The sequence below is a fragment of the Vanessa tameamea genome, chromosome 14 (genome assembly GCF_037043105.1).
Source record: "Vanessa tameamea isolate UH-Manoa-2023 chromosome 14, ilVanTame1 primary haplotype, whole genome shotgun sequence".
In the NCBI taxonomy this organism is placed as follows: Eukaryota; Metazoa; Arthropoda; class Insecta; order Lepidoptera; family Nymphalidae; genus Vanessa; species Vanessa tameamea.
In genome coordinates this window covers 4370371-4391036 of record NC_087322.1, presented here as the reverse complement: position 1 = coordinate 4391036, position 20666 = coordinate 4370371, and the positions used below count along the sequence as shown (strand labels likewise).

The following is a 20666-nucleotide window of genomic DNA, read 5'->3' as shown; positions in this document are numbered from 1 at the left end:
CCCACAGATTAATTCCAATAAGATTCTTACGCGAGATTTCTAGATTTATTTTTGTATTACGTTAATTTTGATATAATGCATATACAAAATGTAACTATTTTGTTAAAGAAGTTATAATTCCCGTTTGTTCCGAATTAAATTTGAAACAAATAGAAATCGTTTTTATAGTTGTTAAAATGTTATACGTTTTGCTTTCAAATCTTTTGTCAAATAAAAATAGTCATAAGTGTAGCCAAGAAAATATTTTTTACTACAAATTGAAATTATACATTACAGCTTTAGTAATGTATATTTATGCCGGACTCGGTATCACGGGCGGAGCTCACAGATTATGGACACACAAAGCGTATAAAGCAAAACTTCCTCTCAAACTATTTTTACTTATTGCATTTGCAAGCGCAGGTCAGGTATGTACCGCTATTCATTACAACTTTTATAAAATGTCAACAAATAGTAATAATTAAAAACTTATTATTTCTATATTATTCTATAGAATTTATTTAATTAATATATATATATATATATATATAATTATTCTATAGAATATATTCTATATTCTCAAGGTCTAGTGGTTAACCACTAGACCTCCTTGAGTCGTAGTGTATATAGTTTTGTAAGCTTATATACTTTAATATAGTCCTTAATAAAGGGCCAATAATATTTCTTCAAATCAACCGGATCCAGATCCTGTTATTAGCGCGTTCAAACAAACAAATAATCAAAATGTTTACATTTTAGCTTAACTTTTTATAATTGATATTTATATTTATAGACTAGCTGGTGCCCGCGACACTGTTCGCGTGATTTTAAGCCTCAAAAGTGGGAGTATTATATGGTTGACATATCTGTGTATCTTCGAGTCTGTCGTGGCATTGTAGTTCCCAATAAGCATATGTCTAACTGCGTAATGTATATTACACGATATTGCAAGTAGTGCCGTCGGGGTTTAAAGCATAGAATTTTTGCAGTTGCGAACACGCGACAGAGCCTCATAAAGCACGTGTGCACTGGACTCGTTTAAAAGTAAACATTTTTTTTGTTGGAATGAGAAGGATTCGGGGCATAAACATAAAATCATCTCCGCCGCACCCGTTTATACTTATAGTATATTTATTTTCAAACGCAAAGGGATGATGTAACACCACTGGAACTCTTTAAAAAGGTTTTAACCTCATCAGCCCTGGTTCCATAACATCTCGATTTTAATAAAATAATACTACAGTATAAATCAGTGGAAATCGCATCCAAATCCGTTAAGTAGAAACCGAGATTAGCGCTAATAAAAAGACAAAAATTCTAAGTCATATGAATGTGATCTATTGCGTTAATAAATACGCCCAGTAATTTTGTTTTTACCCTCGATGCAAAAAGAGAGGGTATATAAGTTTAACGTATCTGTATCTGTGGTAAATAAAATAAACTCTAAAAATTTTTAGAGTTTATTTTTAATGTCGCTTTTTAAAATTTTTAATTTTATTTTTATTCTCAAATATCTTCCATGTACAGCTTTCGATAACCTACAATTTTATTATATGTATTGATATAGGTAGATATAAAAGTAGACTAAACTAAATGTTCACACATTTTGCTAGCAAACAAAGTAAAAATTTAGAAAGCCAATTAACCATGAAATAATATACCTACGTAATAATGAATTAAGTCTACTTAACTATCGGAGTTATCGATAATAATATTTCCATAAAAGATTTTCAGTATAACACATGGCAACCAATCTAACTAATAAACAAAAGTTTAACCTATTCTATAATATATTTATATTCAAGCAAAGTTATATGTTCATACATATTTTTTAATTAAAAATCTAACCTAACCTATAATATATTTCACTATTCAATCAAAATAATATTTTATAAAGCTAAAATCATTATTGTTAGAAATATTATGGTAATAAGCTCAACTTACATTGGTCTTTGACATTAGCAGTTTTTTTTAACTTATTGTTCACATTAACTGTGAATTATAACCGTTTTACAGACTATAGTTAACCAAATTTCAACCAAATCAACTTCACGACATTTAAGCAATAAATATTTTGATGTATTTTTTTTTTTTAAATTGATATATGTTTTTTTATTTGTGAAACGATTTTAATAAAACAAAAAAAGGCGGTAAAGCTGTTTCCGAGATGAGCGGTGACGAACGGACAGATGACTAAAGGTCTGATTGCTTGAAATTTAACATCGTTACTCCTTTCGGAACGCTACTAAGAAAGGATTTATGGAAATTTTAACATCAATGAGTGGATATAGGAGGTTAGTTTTGTACTAACTTTACCTGTTCGTACAATCAAGACAACTACTGTGAAATAGTAATTGAATATTGTAATCAAATGAAAACGTTCTGTGTTTTAGTAGATATTAAACAGACCAACAGAATTTAGTCCAATTTCCGTATTTTGAGACCGCCTTTAATTAACATCCAGTGAAATACAGTCTCATTTTTTATTCTCTTATTTGGTATTGCCTTTGTACAGTGTAACGGCACATTGCGAAATTGTAAACCACCGCATCAGCAATTCTACCAATAATAATAGTTCATTTACCTTATAAGTAATTTTACGAACTTTCAACGAGCGCACTGCTTGTTCTCATTAGCTTTATGGATGTCAAATCATATATCAATGACAAATATTTATAATCATCAACTCCCTAAAACTGTAAGGTTACAAATAAGAATAGTTTTTTAATAGCAAACTTGGAGTGTACAATTATATTAAAGCTAAGTTTATTTAGTTTAGGCCTCTAAATATCACTGCTGGGTTAATGCCTCATCTCCTGTTTTTTGAGGAGAAGATTGGAGCACAATTTACCATGCTGTTCCAATGCGGGTTGGTTTATGCGCATGTGATATATTTACATGTTTCTAACACACAGGTTTTCTTTTGATGTTTCTTTTTATCACCATACATAAGATGAATTATAAACACAAATTGTACATATGAGATATCCGAGATGCTTGTCGACCATCGGGCTTTAAAATCGCTATCATCAGCTCAATTACACGTATTCTAACAACTCAACCATCTCGGTTCTTTCCCTAGCGTGTACAAAATAATATACAAAGTAATATGGGACTAATTAATTTTCTTAGAATTCCCTGGAACAATGGGTACGCGATCACCGTGTACACCATAAGTACAGCGATACAGAGGCCGACCCGCACGATTCTAATCGCGGCTTGTTCTTCTCTCACATTGGATGGCTGATGATGAAAAAAAATAGCCACGTATTGACGCGTGGAAAACAAATGGATATGAGCGACATTACTGACGACTCGATGCTCCGATTTTATAACAAGTAAGAAATCATTTTATATATTAATATTAGGGTATTAACCGCTTTTAATTTGGTGGAAGGGACTTGTGCAAGCTCTTCTCGGTAGGCACCACCCACTCATCAGATGTTCTACCGCCAAACAGTAATACTTATTATAGATGTGTTCCGTTTTGAAGGGTTAGTGAGCCAGTGTAACTGGAGACACTAGGAACATGGTTGGCGACGCATTGGTGTGATGTAAGGAATGATTAATATTCTTACAGCACCAATGTCTTGATTGATTAGACACTTCAAGCTTATTTAATCATTTTACATTATTTCAGATACTTTGCATACTTCAAACTGGTGTTTTGCTACTTGCTACCGTTGTACGTCAACGTTCACTTATTAGGTGAAACATGGCGATGTGCTGTAGCCTGGCAATGGTTCATCCGTTTCTTAAGCATGTTCCACAGTGAACTCACAGTGAACAGCCTCGCACATGCGTATGGTAACAGGCCTTATAACAAGTAAGTAATTTGAACCTCATTAGTGTAATAGGCTTCTAATTAACTCTCTTGTTAATGTGCAGGTCAAATTCGAGTGTGAACCAGTTACATAAATAGGGTTATTTAATATCAAAATAACATTGTATATTATTCATCCTTATCGAATTTGGATACGTCTGCCTATCTCAAGAAAGACGGGTCAATTTTACTGAAGGTAATGGAGTGCACAAGTATCTGTGCAAACATAGGTTTTCTCACTCTCATATTCCGATCTGCTACTACTCATACTTGCGAAATATTTCTTAGAAAATTAAATTTCTGTGTATTAAAACCACGTCGAACATAAACTGTTTATCGGTCCAATGCAAAATTTCCACACAGGATTCCACCGAAACGACCAATAGGTGAAATAAACCGCATTCATTAATATAAATGCAGTATTTAATATAACTATGTCAATTATCTATTTAAATGCTCATCTACATACCACGCCACTAATACAGGTGGAGCCGTGATTCGTCAAATTTACCTTTTTATGGTATAGGTTGGTGGACGAGCATATAGGCCACCTGATGGTAAGTGGTCAACACCGCCTTTAGACAATGGCGCTGAGAAATATTAACCATTCCTTACATCACCGACGCGCCACCAAACGTGGGAACTAAGATGCTACGTCCCTTGTGCCTGTAGTTACACTGGCTCACTCACCCTTTGAACCGGAACACAACAATTCTGAGTACTGGTGTTTGGCGGTAGAATATCTGATGAGTGGGTGGTACCCACCCAGACGGGCTTGCACAAAGCCCTACTACCAAGCAAATGTTGTGACACCAATAAATTATTTTTCAGAAATATCATACCAAGAGAAAACCGGTTCGTAGCCACTTGCACACTCGGCGAAGGTTGGCATAATTACCACCACGCATTTCCCTTCGACTACAAAGCCGCTGAACATTTTGATGCTTTTAATTTTGGAACGTTGATAATTGATTGTTTCGAAAAAATCGGCTGGGCTTATGACTTGCGACAAGCTACTCCAACGATGATCAACTCCATAGCACAGCGATCAGGCGATGGATCTCCCATACATTTTCCGATACCGGTTAATGCATCCGAATAAATTTTTAGCTGGAAATTATACAAATATAGGTTTTTTTCATTATAAATTAATTAGCTTTAAAAATATATTCTAATCTGAAAGAAATAGTTCATAAGTTAGAAACTCTAATAAAAACATTATGTATTTTATAAATAATACGTTATTATAATATGATATTAATTTATGTGAAAATAAATATTTATTTAAAACAATTTCAAGTCGTTTAATTTCCACAAAACGTATAGAAAATATTGTTTACACTCCAAACGAATACATTACTTTTCAGTTTTATGTCTCAAGTTCTTATAGTCGTTTTATTTATTACTAAATATTGTAGATCTATATGTAAACATACATACATACAAATGATTAAATTAAATAACGTACATTTTTAATAAAGTTATGTGATAAAGACTCAACTTGACATTGCCCGTCTTTAAAATAGCTATAAAACCTTGCGTCTCCACTCTCCTACAAACATTTCATAACAGCTGTCTGGGGACAAAAACTTTTATTATCTGCCCACGTTGTTCGCGTTTATGCTTTTAAAACTTTATTTCTCTACTAAGCAGTGTTTGCGAGGCCAGCGGCATAACAATCTATGAGACAATTACCACAATTTAAATTTTCACTTTGAATTTTTGCTTTGACATAATCTGATATACATACATTCTATTTTAAAAAATGTATGACGGTACAGCCGTGATGGTCTAGTGGTTGAAACAAGTAAATAACCGAAACACTTCAGGTACAAACTTAGGGCAAACGCTTCTGAATTCTAATTATAATTATTTTTTTTTGCGTCGCTTTAAAACAATCTATCTTATAGAAACTTGCGAATGCGATATAAAAATATGTCTCATGTGTATTCAACGTCCCGCATTGGAGGAATGTGGAGGCGTATGAACGCAGAGCAGGCCTTTTAAATGATAATAGCAAAGATAACTTATTTATTCTCTATATAATTTAACATATTATCATAATCGCTAAATAATAACTGCTTCACGGTGCTATCTGTCAGACAGAATCCTCTTATAAATTATAATAATGTAATAACTGCTGTAAAAAGGTATTATATTAGTTTGTAATAAACAATAACCTTACACAACACTGACAGTTTTAGTCTATCTTAACTGATATACGCAATAAGATAAACAATTAAAAAGATGACTTATGCAAATGAAAAAGTACCTATCAAATATAAATCAGCTGAAAACTTTTCCGGTCTCGTCTTGAAGTAAAGGCCTTGAATATCAAAGTTTTTAACGATAGAAGTGCTTTCATAAACCGGTTAAAATAGCCGTTTCTATCGTATCTAGATCGTGATCAAACTAGAGTTCCTATAAGTCCACTTATACGAACCCGCTCAGTAGTTTGCATAATGTAGCTAACTTATCCTTAAGAATATTAGCTGCAAGATTAGCTACGCTTTTATACGCTGGAAGTGTAAAATATCCAGGCTCGTGAAACTGTAGTCTTTAAAGCGAAAATATTAAAAGCAATTCCTGCGTTAAAACATGACTAATAACCTTTATCAACTCAGTTAATTCTTTAAAGTTTTAAACGTGAAGAATAATATGATTTTAATCATTGTATGTAAGAATGCTGCGATGCAGAAATATTATGAACAGGTTAATTTGTTTTATTCTGAATTTCAAATTGGTCTTCAATTCATACCGGGTCTCGGTGTTCGTGTAGAAATTCGATATGTCTATAAATTTTTAAGCTGCCTTATTATTGTAATGCTTAAGTAGTTTATAATGATTGCAAATCTTAAGGCAATTGGTCCAAATGACATCCATCGAAAGTCATTGAACTTTTCTGATCGATACGATCTAATTGCCATCCCATCGGAATTTGGAGTGGTAAAATAAAGATGGATTGGGGTGTTTTATTTTCTATTAGTCGCCGCCCGCGGTTTAACATCTCTTTTTAAGGTTTGGTTGGTGTTAGTGAAAGAGTAGTCTTATGTCCTTCCTTGGGGTTCAATATCGCTTCATACCGAATTACATCAAATTCTGTTCTAATCGTGAAAGCGTCAGTCAGAGTTACTTTCGTATTTACACTATTAGTATAGATATAGATTTTGCGCACCAAAATGAACACTATATTAACACCTTCTGCGAATGCTAGTCTTTGCGTTTAATCGCAATGTCACTTTTTAATGTTTTTTTTTCATTTTTATTGACCGAGGCAAAAAACTACTTCGTTAAAATATGTGATATTTTACTGCGTTGATATTATGCCTCATTACTCATTTTAACAGAAAAATATTTTATAAGTACAGACACGCTCAAGTTAAATTATTTGGAACCAAATTAGCGTATATATATTAACGTATGTATGCGTTATTAGTTATAAAATGCACAACACACGTATATGAGATAATATACACCATAGCTGTAACACAGTAGTATTTTATAACTAATTTAGGCTTATAAATTAAACACACCTATTCGAGCTAAATGTATGAATCAATTTTTTAATCCATACTAATCCATACTAATATTATAAATGCAAAAGTAACTCTGTCTATCTGTCTGTCTGTCTCGCTTTCACGTCAAATGTACTGGACCGATTTAAATGAAATTTGGTACACACATAGTCTAGAGTCTGAGAAAGGACATAGGTTAAAGGGTTGAAAAGGGGGGTGAAAAGTTGTAAGTTGTTGAAAGTATTGTCATTTTTAAGAACTAGAATCATAACCTTATATTTTAGGCTGTACACTTATAAACTACCATATAATGACACCCACTAAGGAGCGAATTTTGGAAATTCTACCCCTAAAGAAGTGAAATAGGGGTCGAACATTTGTATGGAAGTCCGTAATTTTTTAAGTTAGGAACATGAAACTTTATTTTTGGGAAACTGATAAAAAATGAGTAGATACATATTTAAGAATTTCTAGATAATCTACTACTAAGGGGGTAAAATAGGGGTTGAAAGTTTTTATGGGAGTCAGTCGTTGTTTAAGTTAAAAAGTTGAAACTTTATTTTTGGCATACTGATTAAAAATGATTAAATACGTATGTAAGTGATTCTAGATATTCTACCTCTAAGGGGTTTAATAGGAGTTGATATTTCTTATATAGATTAGTCTGAAAGTCTGTCATTTTTTAAGTTAGAGCATGATATTTTATTTTTGTGTTACTTATTAAAAATGAGTAAATACCTATTTAAGCGTTTTTTGATATTCTACCTCTGAGGGGGTGAAATAAGAGATGAAAGTTTTTATGGAAGTCCGTCATTTTTTAAATAAAAAATATGAAACCTTATTTTTGTGACACTGATTAAAAATTAGTAAATACGTATTTAAGCGTTTTTTGATATTCTACCTCTGAGGGGGTGAAATAAGGGATTAAATTTTTAATGAAGTCCGTTATTTTTTAAATTAAAAATATGAAACTTTATTTTTGAGATACTGATTAAAAACTGATTAAATACGTATTTAAGTGTTTCTAGATATTCTAAAGGGGTTTTAATAGGGGTTGACATTTCTTATATAGGTTAGTCTGAAACTCCGTCAGTTTTGAAGTTAGAAGCATAAAACTTTATTTATGTGCTACTGATTAAAAACGAGTACATACGTATTTAAGCGTTTCTTGATAATTTACCTCTGAGAGGGTGAAATAATGAAGGAAATAAGGGATGAAATAAGGGGTGAAATAAGGAATGAAAGTTTTTATGGAACTCCGTCATTTTTTAAATCAAAAACATGAAACTTTTTTTTTTGGGATACTAATTAAAAATGAGTAAATACGTATTTAAGCGTTTCTGGATATTTTACGCTTAAGGGGAGAAATAGGGGTTGATATTTTTTATACGTTGGTTTTTAGTCGTTCGCCAGGACGGTATAAACTAAGTTTGTATAAAAATAAAAGTGGGTACATCACCAAATTTCCAGCTACATGTGAATATTGCTAATATCTAAGGGAACAGGCATGTCATCCTTGGAGTTGCACCAGCAGCTATCTGGACATACTCAACCAGGAAATAGCAGCCTTCCACACTTAATATTTCAGCTTTAAATTTCCAATACATGTGGTGGGTAAAAAAAAACCTCCTGCAATACGAAATATACAGGTTGAATAATTAAGTAAATAACCAAACGATAAATACTTTTCAACGAGAAATGTAAGCAGTAATTTACCTTCTGGAGGTTCAAAGTCCTGCGGAGAATCATTCCAATGGGTCAAAAATCACTGTAAATCACAAATTAAATATGACTACGGCTTTCTGAATTGCAAACTATGCGTTAGTTTGTTGCGTTGTTTAAGCAAAAACAAGAATTAAAGACTTACAATTTTTAAAGATCGGTAGATTCATGTTGTAAAAGTTTTTATCGACTTCAAAACTCCATTATTAATATACTTATTTGAAAACATATATGCTGTTTAAGCACTGAATGCTAATCAATCGCAAATTAAGAAACTCAACTATTAGGAAAACTCACCGATATATTCAGTATATCGAATTTGAAGTTTGAATTCGGTGTTAAACCGATGATATAAAAATGCAAAAAGGACGAATCGAAAGTTCTAGAAACTTTGAAAGGTTTAGGGAGTGTGGCCAGTATCACCACCAACAATACCCTAAATTAAAATGGAATTATATCCATATTTAAATCAAAGAAATAATTATTTAAATAAATAAAAGCCAATTGTAAGGTGAAATAAACCTGTCATAATAAATAATTCAACTGTTTTCAAACAAATACTAACCTTTATATGGGGTGACGGCTAATAAATTAATCTGAAACGATGCAAAATGACTTCCAAACAAATATAGCAAACGAATTAAATAATAAAATATAATTATAATAGTTATTTCACCGAACCGATAAAATAAATGTAATTTATTTTCTTATTTAAATTATAAGAAAATGCCAAAATGAAGTATTGGGTTAGCAACACCAATATATGGGAAGTAAGAAATGGGTTAACGGCACGGGTTCAAGCGAATTGACTCTTTTATGACGTTTTAGACAATTTAAAAAAAGTTAAAATTATAAAAATAATTTTTAATGTAACAATATTATGTCTCTCGAGGGCGAGACAGATTGCTTGGTTCAATATTCTTTGTATTGTAATATCTACATATTATATAAATATTTAGTGAGTTTAAATGTTATGTTAATCAATAAAAAGAAATATATTTGAAGGAATTTTCCACACTTTGTTCAAAAATGAATATTGTAGAATTTCGACAACTAGACGAGTACTGATTTTTATAAATCTCTGCACTCAGCAAAAACAACAAAATTACAATATGAAATAAAGGAAAATCAAGACACCTACACGAAGTCGAGGCGCGTTCGATAATATTATTTAACTTGGGATTTAAAGATTAATAAAAGGTTAATATTTTGAGCAATCTATGTAAATATTCTATGCATAATTAATAAAATCGTAGGTGATCGAAAGCTGTACATGGAAGATATTTGAGAATAAAAATAAAATTAAAAATTATAAAAAGCCCTGACACAAAAGATAAACTCTGAAAATAAACAAATAATATTTTAAACCGATTATAATTATTATCGTCACATGTATTATGTAATTTCAAATATATTTATATTCCAAGCGTCATTTTCGCGTCGGGGGACCGCTAAGTTTATTACGAATTATATTTAGGTACGAGCGATCGTAAGTTTCATGCATAGTACGGTCTACGAAATGACGCACGCGGCGAGTTCGGTGTGCGGCCTCCGACTTACACTACGACTGAATTTACATAATACATGTGACGATAATAATTATAATAGGCTTAAATATTATTTGTTAATTTTTAGAGTTTATTTTTTGTGTCGAGGCTAGAAAAAGAGAACGTTATACTGAATACAATAAAATTGTAACAAGGAATATTCCTTGTTACAATTTTAATTAATTACAATATTAATTTTAATTATATGATTAACGTTCTAAAATAAAATTGAAATGGTTCTGCATATTTGATCTATATGTTTTAGAAATGGGAACGTAATATGTATGAAAATTATTTACTATTTATTTAAAAATTAATTAATTGAATACAATTGAGGCTCGTGTTTCAATTTAAAAAAAATATGTATTTTCATTTTATGTATCTAGATTGCATTAGTTATAAAATATCTGTACAATTTATATACATACATATAGTCAAATAGGGAAATAAGGAATGATTAGTATGAAGTCAAAATCATAATAAAGTTCAATAATTGAATACCTAAAGAATATTTCTTTATTCAAGTACGCTCGTAAATTTGAATCGTCATTTTACAGTGTAATATTAAATGTAAAGCTAACACCGGAAAGTAGATTCTACCGAGAAGAACCGGCAAAAAATTCAGTAGTTACTCTCCTCCACCAAAACCAGTTCCATTTTTCATTTAAATAGCCAGTGTCTTCTTTTTTCTAATTTGAAATTAATGATGACAGAATGAGAGAGATATTGGTTTAACTAAACAGAACTAGAAAAGATAAAGAACGTTGATAAAAATTTCAATTATTTAAACTTCAAACTTGCCCAATTTGATGAACAAATATAAAATAGATCTACGTATTAAAAATACAATTAGTATACTTAATACCAAAAGCATAAAATTCTTGGTTTTTTTTTCAGTCAGAGCAAACCTCATCTCTTGAGGAAAAGGTTACAGGGGCAAGTTTCCTCTGGAAATTCCTTCACCGCCGAGCATGAGATGAATTATAATCACAAGAAAACTCAGTATGCTTGTCCAAGTATGAACTTGCACTCTTCTGACCACTAGGCCGCCACTAGGTTTTTTTTTTAAGAAATGTTTGGGCGAACTTCGAAATCAGCCGGAATATTAAGTGATCACACCATCGCGACGTCAGTGCTGTCAGAAATATTAACTATTCCTAACATGGCCATATAATGTTATGTCCCTTGGGCCTGTAGTTACACTAACTCAATTACTCAAGCTGGAACACAACAATACTATGTATTACTGTTTGTTAGTTGAATATGTGATTAGGGGGTGGTACCTACTCCGTCTAGGTTACTTACCCCTTATAGGCTGACGTTATAGGGCTTTGAATGGCCTTTGTAGGGCTTTTTGAGCAAAGAATTACCACCAATTATAGTCAATGGGTAATATATATATATATAATGTAATAAGTAAACACTTACCAATACTCAATATTTCAAAACTTCAATGCATTGAAGTATATTTTAGAATTCCAAGAAAACGAAACAATCGATAATACCAATATAATTAAGATCAAATAATATGGAACCCTATTTGCACATCTTATTAGCTTATGCATATGGCATGAAATGAAATATCGAAGTTACCTTAAATGTCCCACAGCGTAATAGGATCAGTCAAAATATATTGTTAGAATAGTGACGATGGAAAAAACGAAAAATACACAAAGTCTGTCCTTAAGTGAATTGTTTTGGGCATTCGAAAAACGTCTTGGTTTTAAAAATGATGTTAAATGGACAAACGCTCTTTTGATATTTGTATATCACATAGCGGCAATTTATTGGTGCGCCCTATACGCTTTTCCGGTTAAATTTCAAACCATTGTTTATGGTAAATTTCCACTTATTGAATGTGAAGTTATTTTTATACTTTATTGCACAATAAGTAAGAAATAAATGACATCAGATTAACAGAAAAAAAAAAATATATATATACTGAGAAATGCGCAAAGACTGGTTTATATTTATATGATAAAATCTTTTAACGCGTAATTCAAATACGCCCATTGGTCATATGGTAATACGCCCACAGGTTAATTCTGATAAGATTCCTACGCGAGATTTCCAGATTCAGTTTTGTGTTATGTTAATTTTGATATATTGCATATACTCAATCAAATGTTAACTATATCCTCCTTAGCCAAATGTAACTATTTTGTTAGAGACGGTATAATTCCCGTTTGGTGCTATTTAAATTTGAAACAAATAGAATCAACCGGATCCAGATCCTGTTATTAGCGTGTTCAAACAAACAAAGAATCAAAATGTTTACATTTTTTTTTGCTGAACTTTTTGTAATTGATATTTATATTTATAGATGGCTTTGCTTATTACAGTTTTATAAAATGACGATTCAAAAATGCTTGTAAAAGCCTACTTGAATAAATATTTTGATTTTATTTTTGCTAATTATTTAAATTTAAAGTTTAACATTTAATTCAATATTCGATTTTATAACAAGGCCTCCTTACTATTAAGGAGTAAGTATGGAGATTAGTCCATTATAAAGTTGCTGCCAGCCACGCTATTGTGCAAAATTAAAGCACGTTAAAAATCAATAGAACAATACAATAGAATAGCTGTGTGATTCTATAAGAATTATCTTTATTTTTCTCATTCGTACTAATTTCGTTACCGAAATTCTTACTAAATTCGTTTCTAATTCATACGTGTACCATATTTATTTTATAACATTGTGGTTTTTAAACCTTATAGTTATTATGATACAAATCTATATATCTATAAAAGCGTAATATATATATATAGCAGATTTAGTAATGAGTATTAGTACTCATTATTAAATCTGCTGAACTAAAGGTTTGATTGCTTCAAATTTAACAGTTACCCCTTTCGCAACGCTACTAAGAAAGGATTTATGCAAATTTCAACATTATGCATACTTTGTGGAAATAGGAGGTTAGTTTTGTACGAACTTTACCTGCACGTACAATCAAGACAACTACTGTGAAAAAGTAATTGAATATTGCAATGATTATTATTATTTGGTATTTTGAGACCACCTTTAATTAACATACAATGAAATGCAGTCTCATTTTATATTCTCTTTTTTGATATTGCCTTTGTACAGTGTAACGGCACATTGCGACACAACAGCAATTCTACCAATAATTATAGTTCATTTAACTTATAAGTAACTTTCAACGAGCGCACTGCTTGTTCTCATTAGCTCTATGGATGTCAAATCAATGTTCAATGACAAATATTTATAATCATCAACTCCCTAAAACTGTAAGGTTACAAATAAGAATAGTTTTTTAATAGCAAACTTGGAGTGTACAATTATAATAAAGCTAAGTTTAGTTAGGTTAGGCCTCTAAATATCACTGCTGGGCTATGGCCTCATCTCCTGTTTTTTGAGGAGAAGATTGGAGCACAATTTACCATGCCGTTCCAATGCGGGCTGGTATATGCGCATGTGACATATTTACAGGTTTCCAACACATACAGGTTTTCTTTGATGTTTTCTTTTATTAACATACCTACATAAGATGAATTATAAACACAAATTTTACGTATAAGATATCCGAGATGCTTGTCTGCCTTTAAATTCGCTGTCATCAGCTTAATAACACGTATACTAATAACTGAACCATCTCGGTTATTTTTCTAGCGTGTATAAAATAATATACAAAGTAATAATTAATTTTCAAAATAATAATTCAAAGTAAAGATTAATTAATTTTTTTAGAATTCCCTGGAACAATGGGTACGCGATCACCGCGTACACCATAAGTACAGCGATACAGAGGCCGACCCGCACGATTCTAATCGCGGCTTGTTCTTCTCTCACATTGGATGGCTGATGATGAAAAAAAATAGCCACGTATTGACGCGAGGAAAACAAATGGATATGAGCGACATTACTGACGACTCATTGCCATTTTGACGTGCTCCACCAGTCGGTCGGTTTCGGCATTACCGCTATGGGACCTATAGACACGCGTAGATTCGCGGACGGTCGTCGCAGTCTACATGCAGCCAGATAATCGATAAGTCCTGCCCTTCAAGGCTGCCGAGGCGTCGAGAGCAGATAACATCTCTGACGTAAACGCACACCCCAGCTCGTGGTACAAAGGATATTTCCAATTTGTACCTGGGGTAAGAAAGAAAAGTCGTATCGGCAGGAGAGGATATCTGGGTCTCGGTAAGAAAGAGCAAGGCCGGCTTCGAAGTCTCAAGGTATAAGTGAACGGCGTTCAAGTTGGAGATGAGTCCCCTTATATTGCAGAAGTCCACAGTGAGGGTGGTAGGGGTTGCCTTATGATGCCTGCTCCGCTTGACAAAATAGCTCTATTAAGCAAATGTTTATGATGACTTAACATAGCGGTCATCGTTGCTATTCTAAAAATAATAAAAAATAGGCCCTAGAACTCATTCGTTAACCAAGATATCTTTCTTATATTTACTTAATGTATATTTGTTAAAAAATACAATATGTTTATAATTTCGTGTTTTTATTTGTGAGCAATAAATATCCATTGACAAAATAAAACAATACATTCGTATTCATAGAAACCTTTATTTTACATGATAATTTAAATTACGCAATATGTTTTCTTTTAGCCGACGGTCTGTCGAAGACTTGCTTCATACCTCCACGGAAGTTGGCAAGTCGCGCAGCTGAGCCTTCATTGCTCCAAGCTGAATCAAACTCAGTAGTGTCTTGATCGACCAAATGTGTGTACTTGGTTCGACCTGATCTACCGAACTTCTTCACTTGCATAACCTAAATAAAAAAAAAAAAAAGTTACATAATTTCTAATTTAACTACAGCGCTAATAACCACTCCAATAGCGGATTTTGTTTAAAAATGGTGTATATATTTTTTTTGAAATCTAGGCGCGTTGATTTGCTTTACTTAGTGGTAGAGCTGTGTGCAAGTCAATCTGGATAGATACCACCCACTCATCAAATATTCTACTGCCAAATAGCAATACTTTGTATTGTTGAGTTCCGGTTTGAAAGGCGAGTAAGCAAGTGTAACTACAGGCATAAGAAACCTAACATCTTAGCTCCCAAGATTTGTGTAGCATTGGTGTGATGTAAGAAATGTTTAATTTTTCTTACAGAGTCAATGTCTATGAGCGGTGCTGACCACTTACCATTAACGGTCCGCCTACAAATGACATTAAAAAAAAATGCAACACGCTTATCACCAATACGCCACATTGGCACACATTAATACAGTTTCTGAAACTGGAACATTTTAGATTTAGTAATTCAACTAAATACTGAACGCTCATTGGCTTAGTACGTCATCGGCTGCAATCGACCAATGACCTTAAAGTGTAATAACTTAATCTGACTTTGATCAGCATTTCTGAAACTGTACACCAATGAAAAAAATAGATACAGGCAAGAAATAAGTACCAGAGTCGGCCGTATCTCTAAGACAGCTATCGACGTAATAATTATCAATGATTTTAAAAAAACAGCCTACCTTTGGTAAAACTGTCTTATCAAAGTGATCGTCCAATGTTGGTCCAGAAAAATCTTGCTTAAACACATCTTCCTCTTTATCCAAGTAGAAAGCACCTCTGTAAGCAAATAAGTTATTAAAATTATTATTTATTTATATAATATAGCACATAAAACAGCCATTTAATATGGCATACAAGTTAAAAGTCGACCACAGTGAACTGCACAATACGAGGACCATATTGACTTCTAATATACACCGAAACTCGGTTTGAAAAATATGTATACAATTTGATTTCTAAATATCTCTTGACGATCTTAAGATATATCCCACCAATCCGTTGCATATAACAATAACATAATTGTAGTTAACGTCTCTAAACGTCAGTTTGAATATGACCTCATATACAGAAACTAGAACATTTTACAAGGAACATATAGTTTGACTTACCTGTGGTAATACTTTTGTAAAAACTTGTATTTGCCCTTAACGGACTTGTTAGTGACCAGCTTAGGATTGAGCCGTTGCTCGACGCGCCTTTCTTCCTCAGTCATGTTGCGCATGCGCTCGACCGCCAACAGCTCTTTCTCGATCCTATATATACAATAAAGGAAAATTGTCATAAAATTAAATTTGTCTTTCTTTATTAATAATTTTATTGCATGCTTAGAAGATCAATAAATTTGACCTTGAAATGGCATACATTTATTCGAGATCGTAACAAATATATTATAAAATTGCATGAAATATGTAAATTATGCTCGGCTAGGAAGGTAGCAGATATTCTACCGTCAAACAACAATATTTAATTACTTAGTGTTGTTGAGTTCCGGTTTAAAGAGTGAGTGAGCCAGTGTAACTACAGGCACGGGTATCTTAGATGCCAAGGTTGATGGCACATTGACGCTGTTGGAACGGTTAATATTTTACAGGGCGTCAATGTCTATGTCACCCACCTTTATCATAAAAAACATATATTTACTCCTCCTGGCATAAAATAATGCATATATACTTAAATACATAGAAACGTTATATTACCGTAACAAAAATATTAATTAATTAAAAAGAACTGCTTGCAATGCAAATATCATTGTTATTATGATAAATACTAAAATTATGAATATAATAAAAAGCGAATGCTTACGCTTCTCTCTCTTCCTTGTCGCGCTTGATACGTTTCATTTCACGCAACTTCCACGCTTCATATTCCAACTCATCGTTTTCGTCGTCCGTACAGATGTCGTTAATATTACCTTCCTTATTTTCTGACTATAACACAAATATAAACACATAAATTATACTGAATATGATAAATAAATGAATGCTGTGCAGAATAAAAGTACAATGTCAATATCATAATTATAATTAATCAATTGTTTTCAATAGAGAATTTAAAAGATATGTACCCTAAAAAGCAGTAGATAATTTTTGAATCTTCAGAGGAAACGGGCTAATTGTTGACTACAAAATTACTTTGCATTTAGTTTAAATATATATTATTAATGTAGAAAATTTACATGGATTGACTTAATATAAGATGTGTAATTGAAAACGAGTATCATATAATAAATTATATGCCTATATGTATATATATATATATATATATATATATTAAGTGTTGTTATTGACTGTCTCAGTTAAACCACATAGAAGTATTTAACAAAAAAGAACAGGTGATATGAACAAACCTGTGTATTCCTTTGTTCTGAGCGAATCGTCTCTTCAACTAACTTCAGTGCTTCTCTTCTCCTTTCCTCTTTTTCTTTTCTAGCGTCTGACTCTTCTTTTTTCTGTTGTTTCTGTTTACGTTCCCTTTCGGCCACTGTCATCCGGTCTGAGGCTCTCACAAATACAGGTTTTACTCTAGGACCTATAAACGACACCAAATTTTATTAATAAATATGTTCCTTGATTTATCTGTTGATAATCGGCCTCCTTGTTCTAGAGTTTAAAGATTAACATGATTAAATACCTGTATCTTCTTCACTATCTGTGTACTCTGTGTCCGACGAACCACTCTCTTCTCGGTCACCATCCAACATTTCTTCATCATCATCTCTTCCAAGAACCTCCTTTTCTGCTTCTCTGATAATTTAATAACAAATACCTATATTAATGATGATTTGGTTAAGATTCATTATAGAATTAAAATAATGTATTAGTAAATTATGTTGGAATAAAGGGGCAAGTAATGACTTGCATCAGTGGCCTTTCCCCTATTAAATTCAATTATTCATAATTTATAGCAATGCCATGGTAGCAAATAATATAATAATAAAACATAATTAACATTCATAATGTATTATGAATGTTAATTATGTTTTATAAATAATTATTATTATATAAGTCTATTTGAAAGCTAAAAACGTAGTGGCTTTTTTGGAAATTTATATCTCGACAAAGATCTTTTCTCTACTTTGGAAGATTTATTTTAATAGAATTTTATGGAACCCTGCTGACAATGCTGGTTTCCACACAATGTTTTCCCAAATCCTCCAACCATGACACAAACTCAGCATGTGAGTTGCAGTACTGAGTTTCGTTGTTCATTTGCAACAGTATAATCAAATTACCTAGCAGCAAGTTTAGCTTTTACAGCTTGTCGACGTCGTTCAATTTCTTCTTCATCTAATTCATCCTCACTTTCTGAACTATGCCTTATTTCTTCTTCACTAGACTCTGACTCTGGTTCTGGTTCCGCATCAATGATTTCAGGTTTATGTTCAGCACGACGTGGGGGTGAGTGTGCCGCGACTCGTAAACGACGTAAGCGAGGATCATCTTTCTGTAAAATTTAATTTTCAAAAACCTTAAAAAAAGTGATACAGCAAATAAATATTTTATTGCAGAAATTTTTCTTGTCATTGAACCTATTATTTAATTAAAAAAAAAATCTCTTTTGTCAGCAAAATAAAAATTATATTTTATGAAGCATTAAGAAAACTAGACAAAAGTGAATATAGGACAGAGTAAAAAGAATTAGTCAGTGATCACTTTCATACACAGATACTAGGTATGTAGGAATGATAAACTATTTCATATACTATCAATGCACCTGCATGCAATCACTAAGAAAAATAACAAGAGAGATTAGACAACTACAAAGGCCAGATTTTAATGCATGCATGTACACAAACACAGGTGTACTCCCATTATTTAATGGCAAATCTGACACAAATGGAAAAAGTTTGGGTGCAGGACCAACTACTTTACATGCTTTCCGAGGCATGGGATTATACACAATCATACATTAAGAATTGGACTGAAAACTTTATATCGGCCTAGCCCCCTGGGGATTTTCCACATAGTACTTAAGTAACTGCAGCCTTATATCTAGCCACTAGACCAATGTGGCAGAAATTACTACCAAGCAATCTAAGATCTAAGCCCCTTTGATCTGTGAAAAGACTCTCACTCACATTAAAAATATGGATTCCTGTTTGCCAGTTTTGCAGCAGATATGGGCCTGCACAAATTATATTGTAATTGCTAATTACAATGGGCTTTGTGCCTTTTAACTGCACATTGTAATTTAAGACCCATATTCATCAGTCATTTCTAAAATGTGGCTAAATCGTACTTATGGGTCAATGTGGCATGGTTTTATTTAAACAAAGTATTCAAGTGTATGAACTACACTACACTTGTTTTAGTTTTTTTCAATCTTGTATCAGCATACATGTTTCAATAATTAAACATGTTTGAATCAGTTTAAACTAGGATATGTTTGTTATGCTTATCCAATAATTACATGAGAACTTTTTTATGACCTATTATATGTATATGTTATAAGAAATACTAAATAATTTAAATAAATTTATATGAAGATATAAAACAGACTATGTTATATAGTAACAAATAAATATTCAAAATGGTTTACTTCAGTATCTGAATCACTGTGCAAATCTTCTTTTCTGGTGATAATTTGAGCAATCTGATGTTTTCGTTCGGGTCTTTGTTGTTCTATAAAATCTTCTACATCTGATTCTTCAGAAGATGAGACACCTTGGGCATAATCTGGTCTTTTACCTGATATATATCTTTGCACTTTTACTTTTTGCATAGATATTTCACCTGTAATAAGAAATAACATAACATTTACTAATTATTCGTTTAATAAACGTTGATAAATCTCAATTTCATTGAATAGACATTTGTATATTTATAGATATATTTTATATTGTTTACTCTTTTATAAATTACATGTTTATTACCTTTTTCATTTCGAACAGGAACAGCTCCTGCTGTGCTCTGAATTCCAATCGGTTGAGCAGGTAACACATTCATCTTTACGTTTGTTATTTATTATTTATATTGAAATTGAATATGCTAAACAACTCTCACAAAGTGTGCAAATCCTAGTTTATTATATCAAAGGAAAAAAGACATCCATGTTAATAACATAACGGAAACATTTGCAGCTTCTCAAATAATTTATTATTATCTATTTAGAAATTTGTAACACACGAGTCAAAACTCACTCTAAAACTCATAACCATAAGCATAACACGGAATAGGGAATACGGATGCGGGATGACAGATTACCTAACCACAGACTATAGAGTAGTAATGTATTCTATAGAGTAGTTTTTCAATACGCAGGTTTTTCAATCAAATTAATTAATTCAAGTATG

The 20666-nt window shown here is 32.1% G+C and overlaps 2 protein-coding genes across 2 annotated transcripts; one reads left to right on the top strand and one right to left on the bottom strand.

Moving 5' to 3' along the window:
- LOC135193633 (acyl-CoA Delta(11) desaturase-like) lies at nucleotides 1-4904 on the top strand. The gene is made up of 5 exons (XM_064216998.1): nucleotides 1-90; nucleotides 277-407; nucleotides 3112-3317; nucleotides 3620-3805; nucleotides 4634-4904. Exons 2-5 carry the CDS (start codon nucleotides 285-287, stop codon nucleotides 4902-4904), a joined length of 786 nt encoding a protein of 261 aa, XP_064073068.1. The 5' UTR covers nucleotides 1-90; nucleotides 277-284.
- A 10208-nt stretch (nucleotides 4905-15112) lies between these two features.
- Nucleotides 15113-20539, bottom strand: LOC113398812 (microfibrillar-associated protein 1). The gene is made up of 9 exons (XM_026637745.2): nucleotides 20247-20539; nucleotides 19913-20106; nucleotides 18606-18817; nucleotides 18005-18117; nucleotides 17721-17902; nucleotides 17177-17301; nucleotides 16483-16626; nucleotides 16054-16150; nucleotides 15113-15339 (listed from the first exon to the last, which is right to left on the bottom strand). The coding sequence occupies exons 1-9, from the start codon at nucleotides 20317-20319 to the stop codon at nucleotides 15154-15156; spliced, it is 1326 nt and encodes a 441-aa protein (XP_026493530.1). The 5' UTR covers nucleotides 20320-20539; the 3' UTR covers nucleotides 15113-15153.
- Between the last annotated feature and the right edge of the window lie 127 nt (nucleotides 20540-20666).

What these genes read in the sequence shown, in the direction of transcription:
- LOC135193633 (XM_064216998.1), top strand. Translation starts at nt 285, where the DNA reads ATGTATATTTATGCCGGACTCGGTATCACGGGCGGAGCTCACAGATTA. An exon ending in CATTTGCAAGCGCAGGTCAG is followed by an intron (nt 408 to 3,111) that starts GTATGTACCGCT and finishes TAATTTTCTTAG; the next exon opens with AATTCCCTGGAACAATGGGT. An exon ending in ATGCTCCGATTTTATAACAA is followed by an intron (nt 3,318 to 3,619) that starts GTAAGAAATCAT and finishes ACATTATTTCAG; the next exon opens with ATACTTTGCATACTTCAAAC.
- LOC113398812 (XM_026637745.2), bottom strand. Translation starts at nt 20,319, where the DNA reads ATGAATGTGTTACCTGCTCAACCGATTGGAATTCAGAGCACAGCAGGA. An exon ending in ACAGTGATTCAGATACTGAA is followed by an intron (nt 18,818 to 19,912) that starts GTAAACCATTTT and finishes TAAATTTTACAG; the next exon opens with AAAGATGATCCTCGCTTACG. An exon ending in GACAAGGAAGAGAGAGAAGC is followed by an intron (nt 16,627 to 17,176) that starts GTAAGCATTCGC and finishes TTGTATATATAG; the next exon opens with GATCGAGAAAGAGCTGTTGG.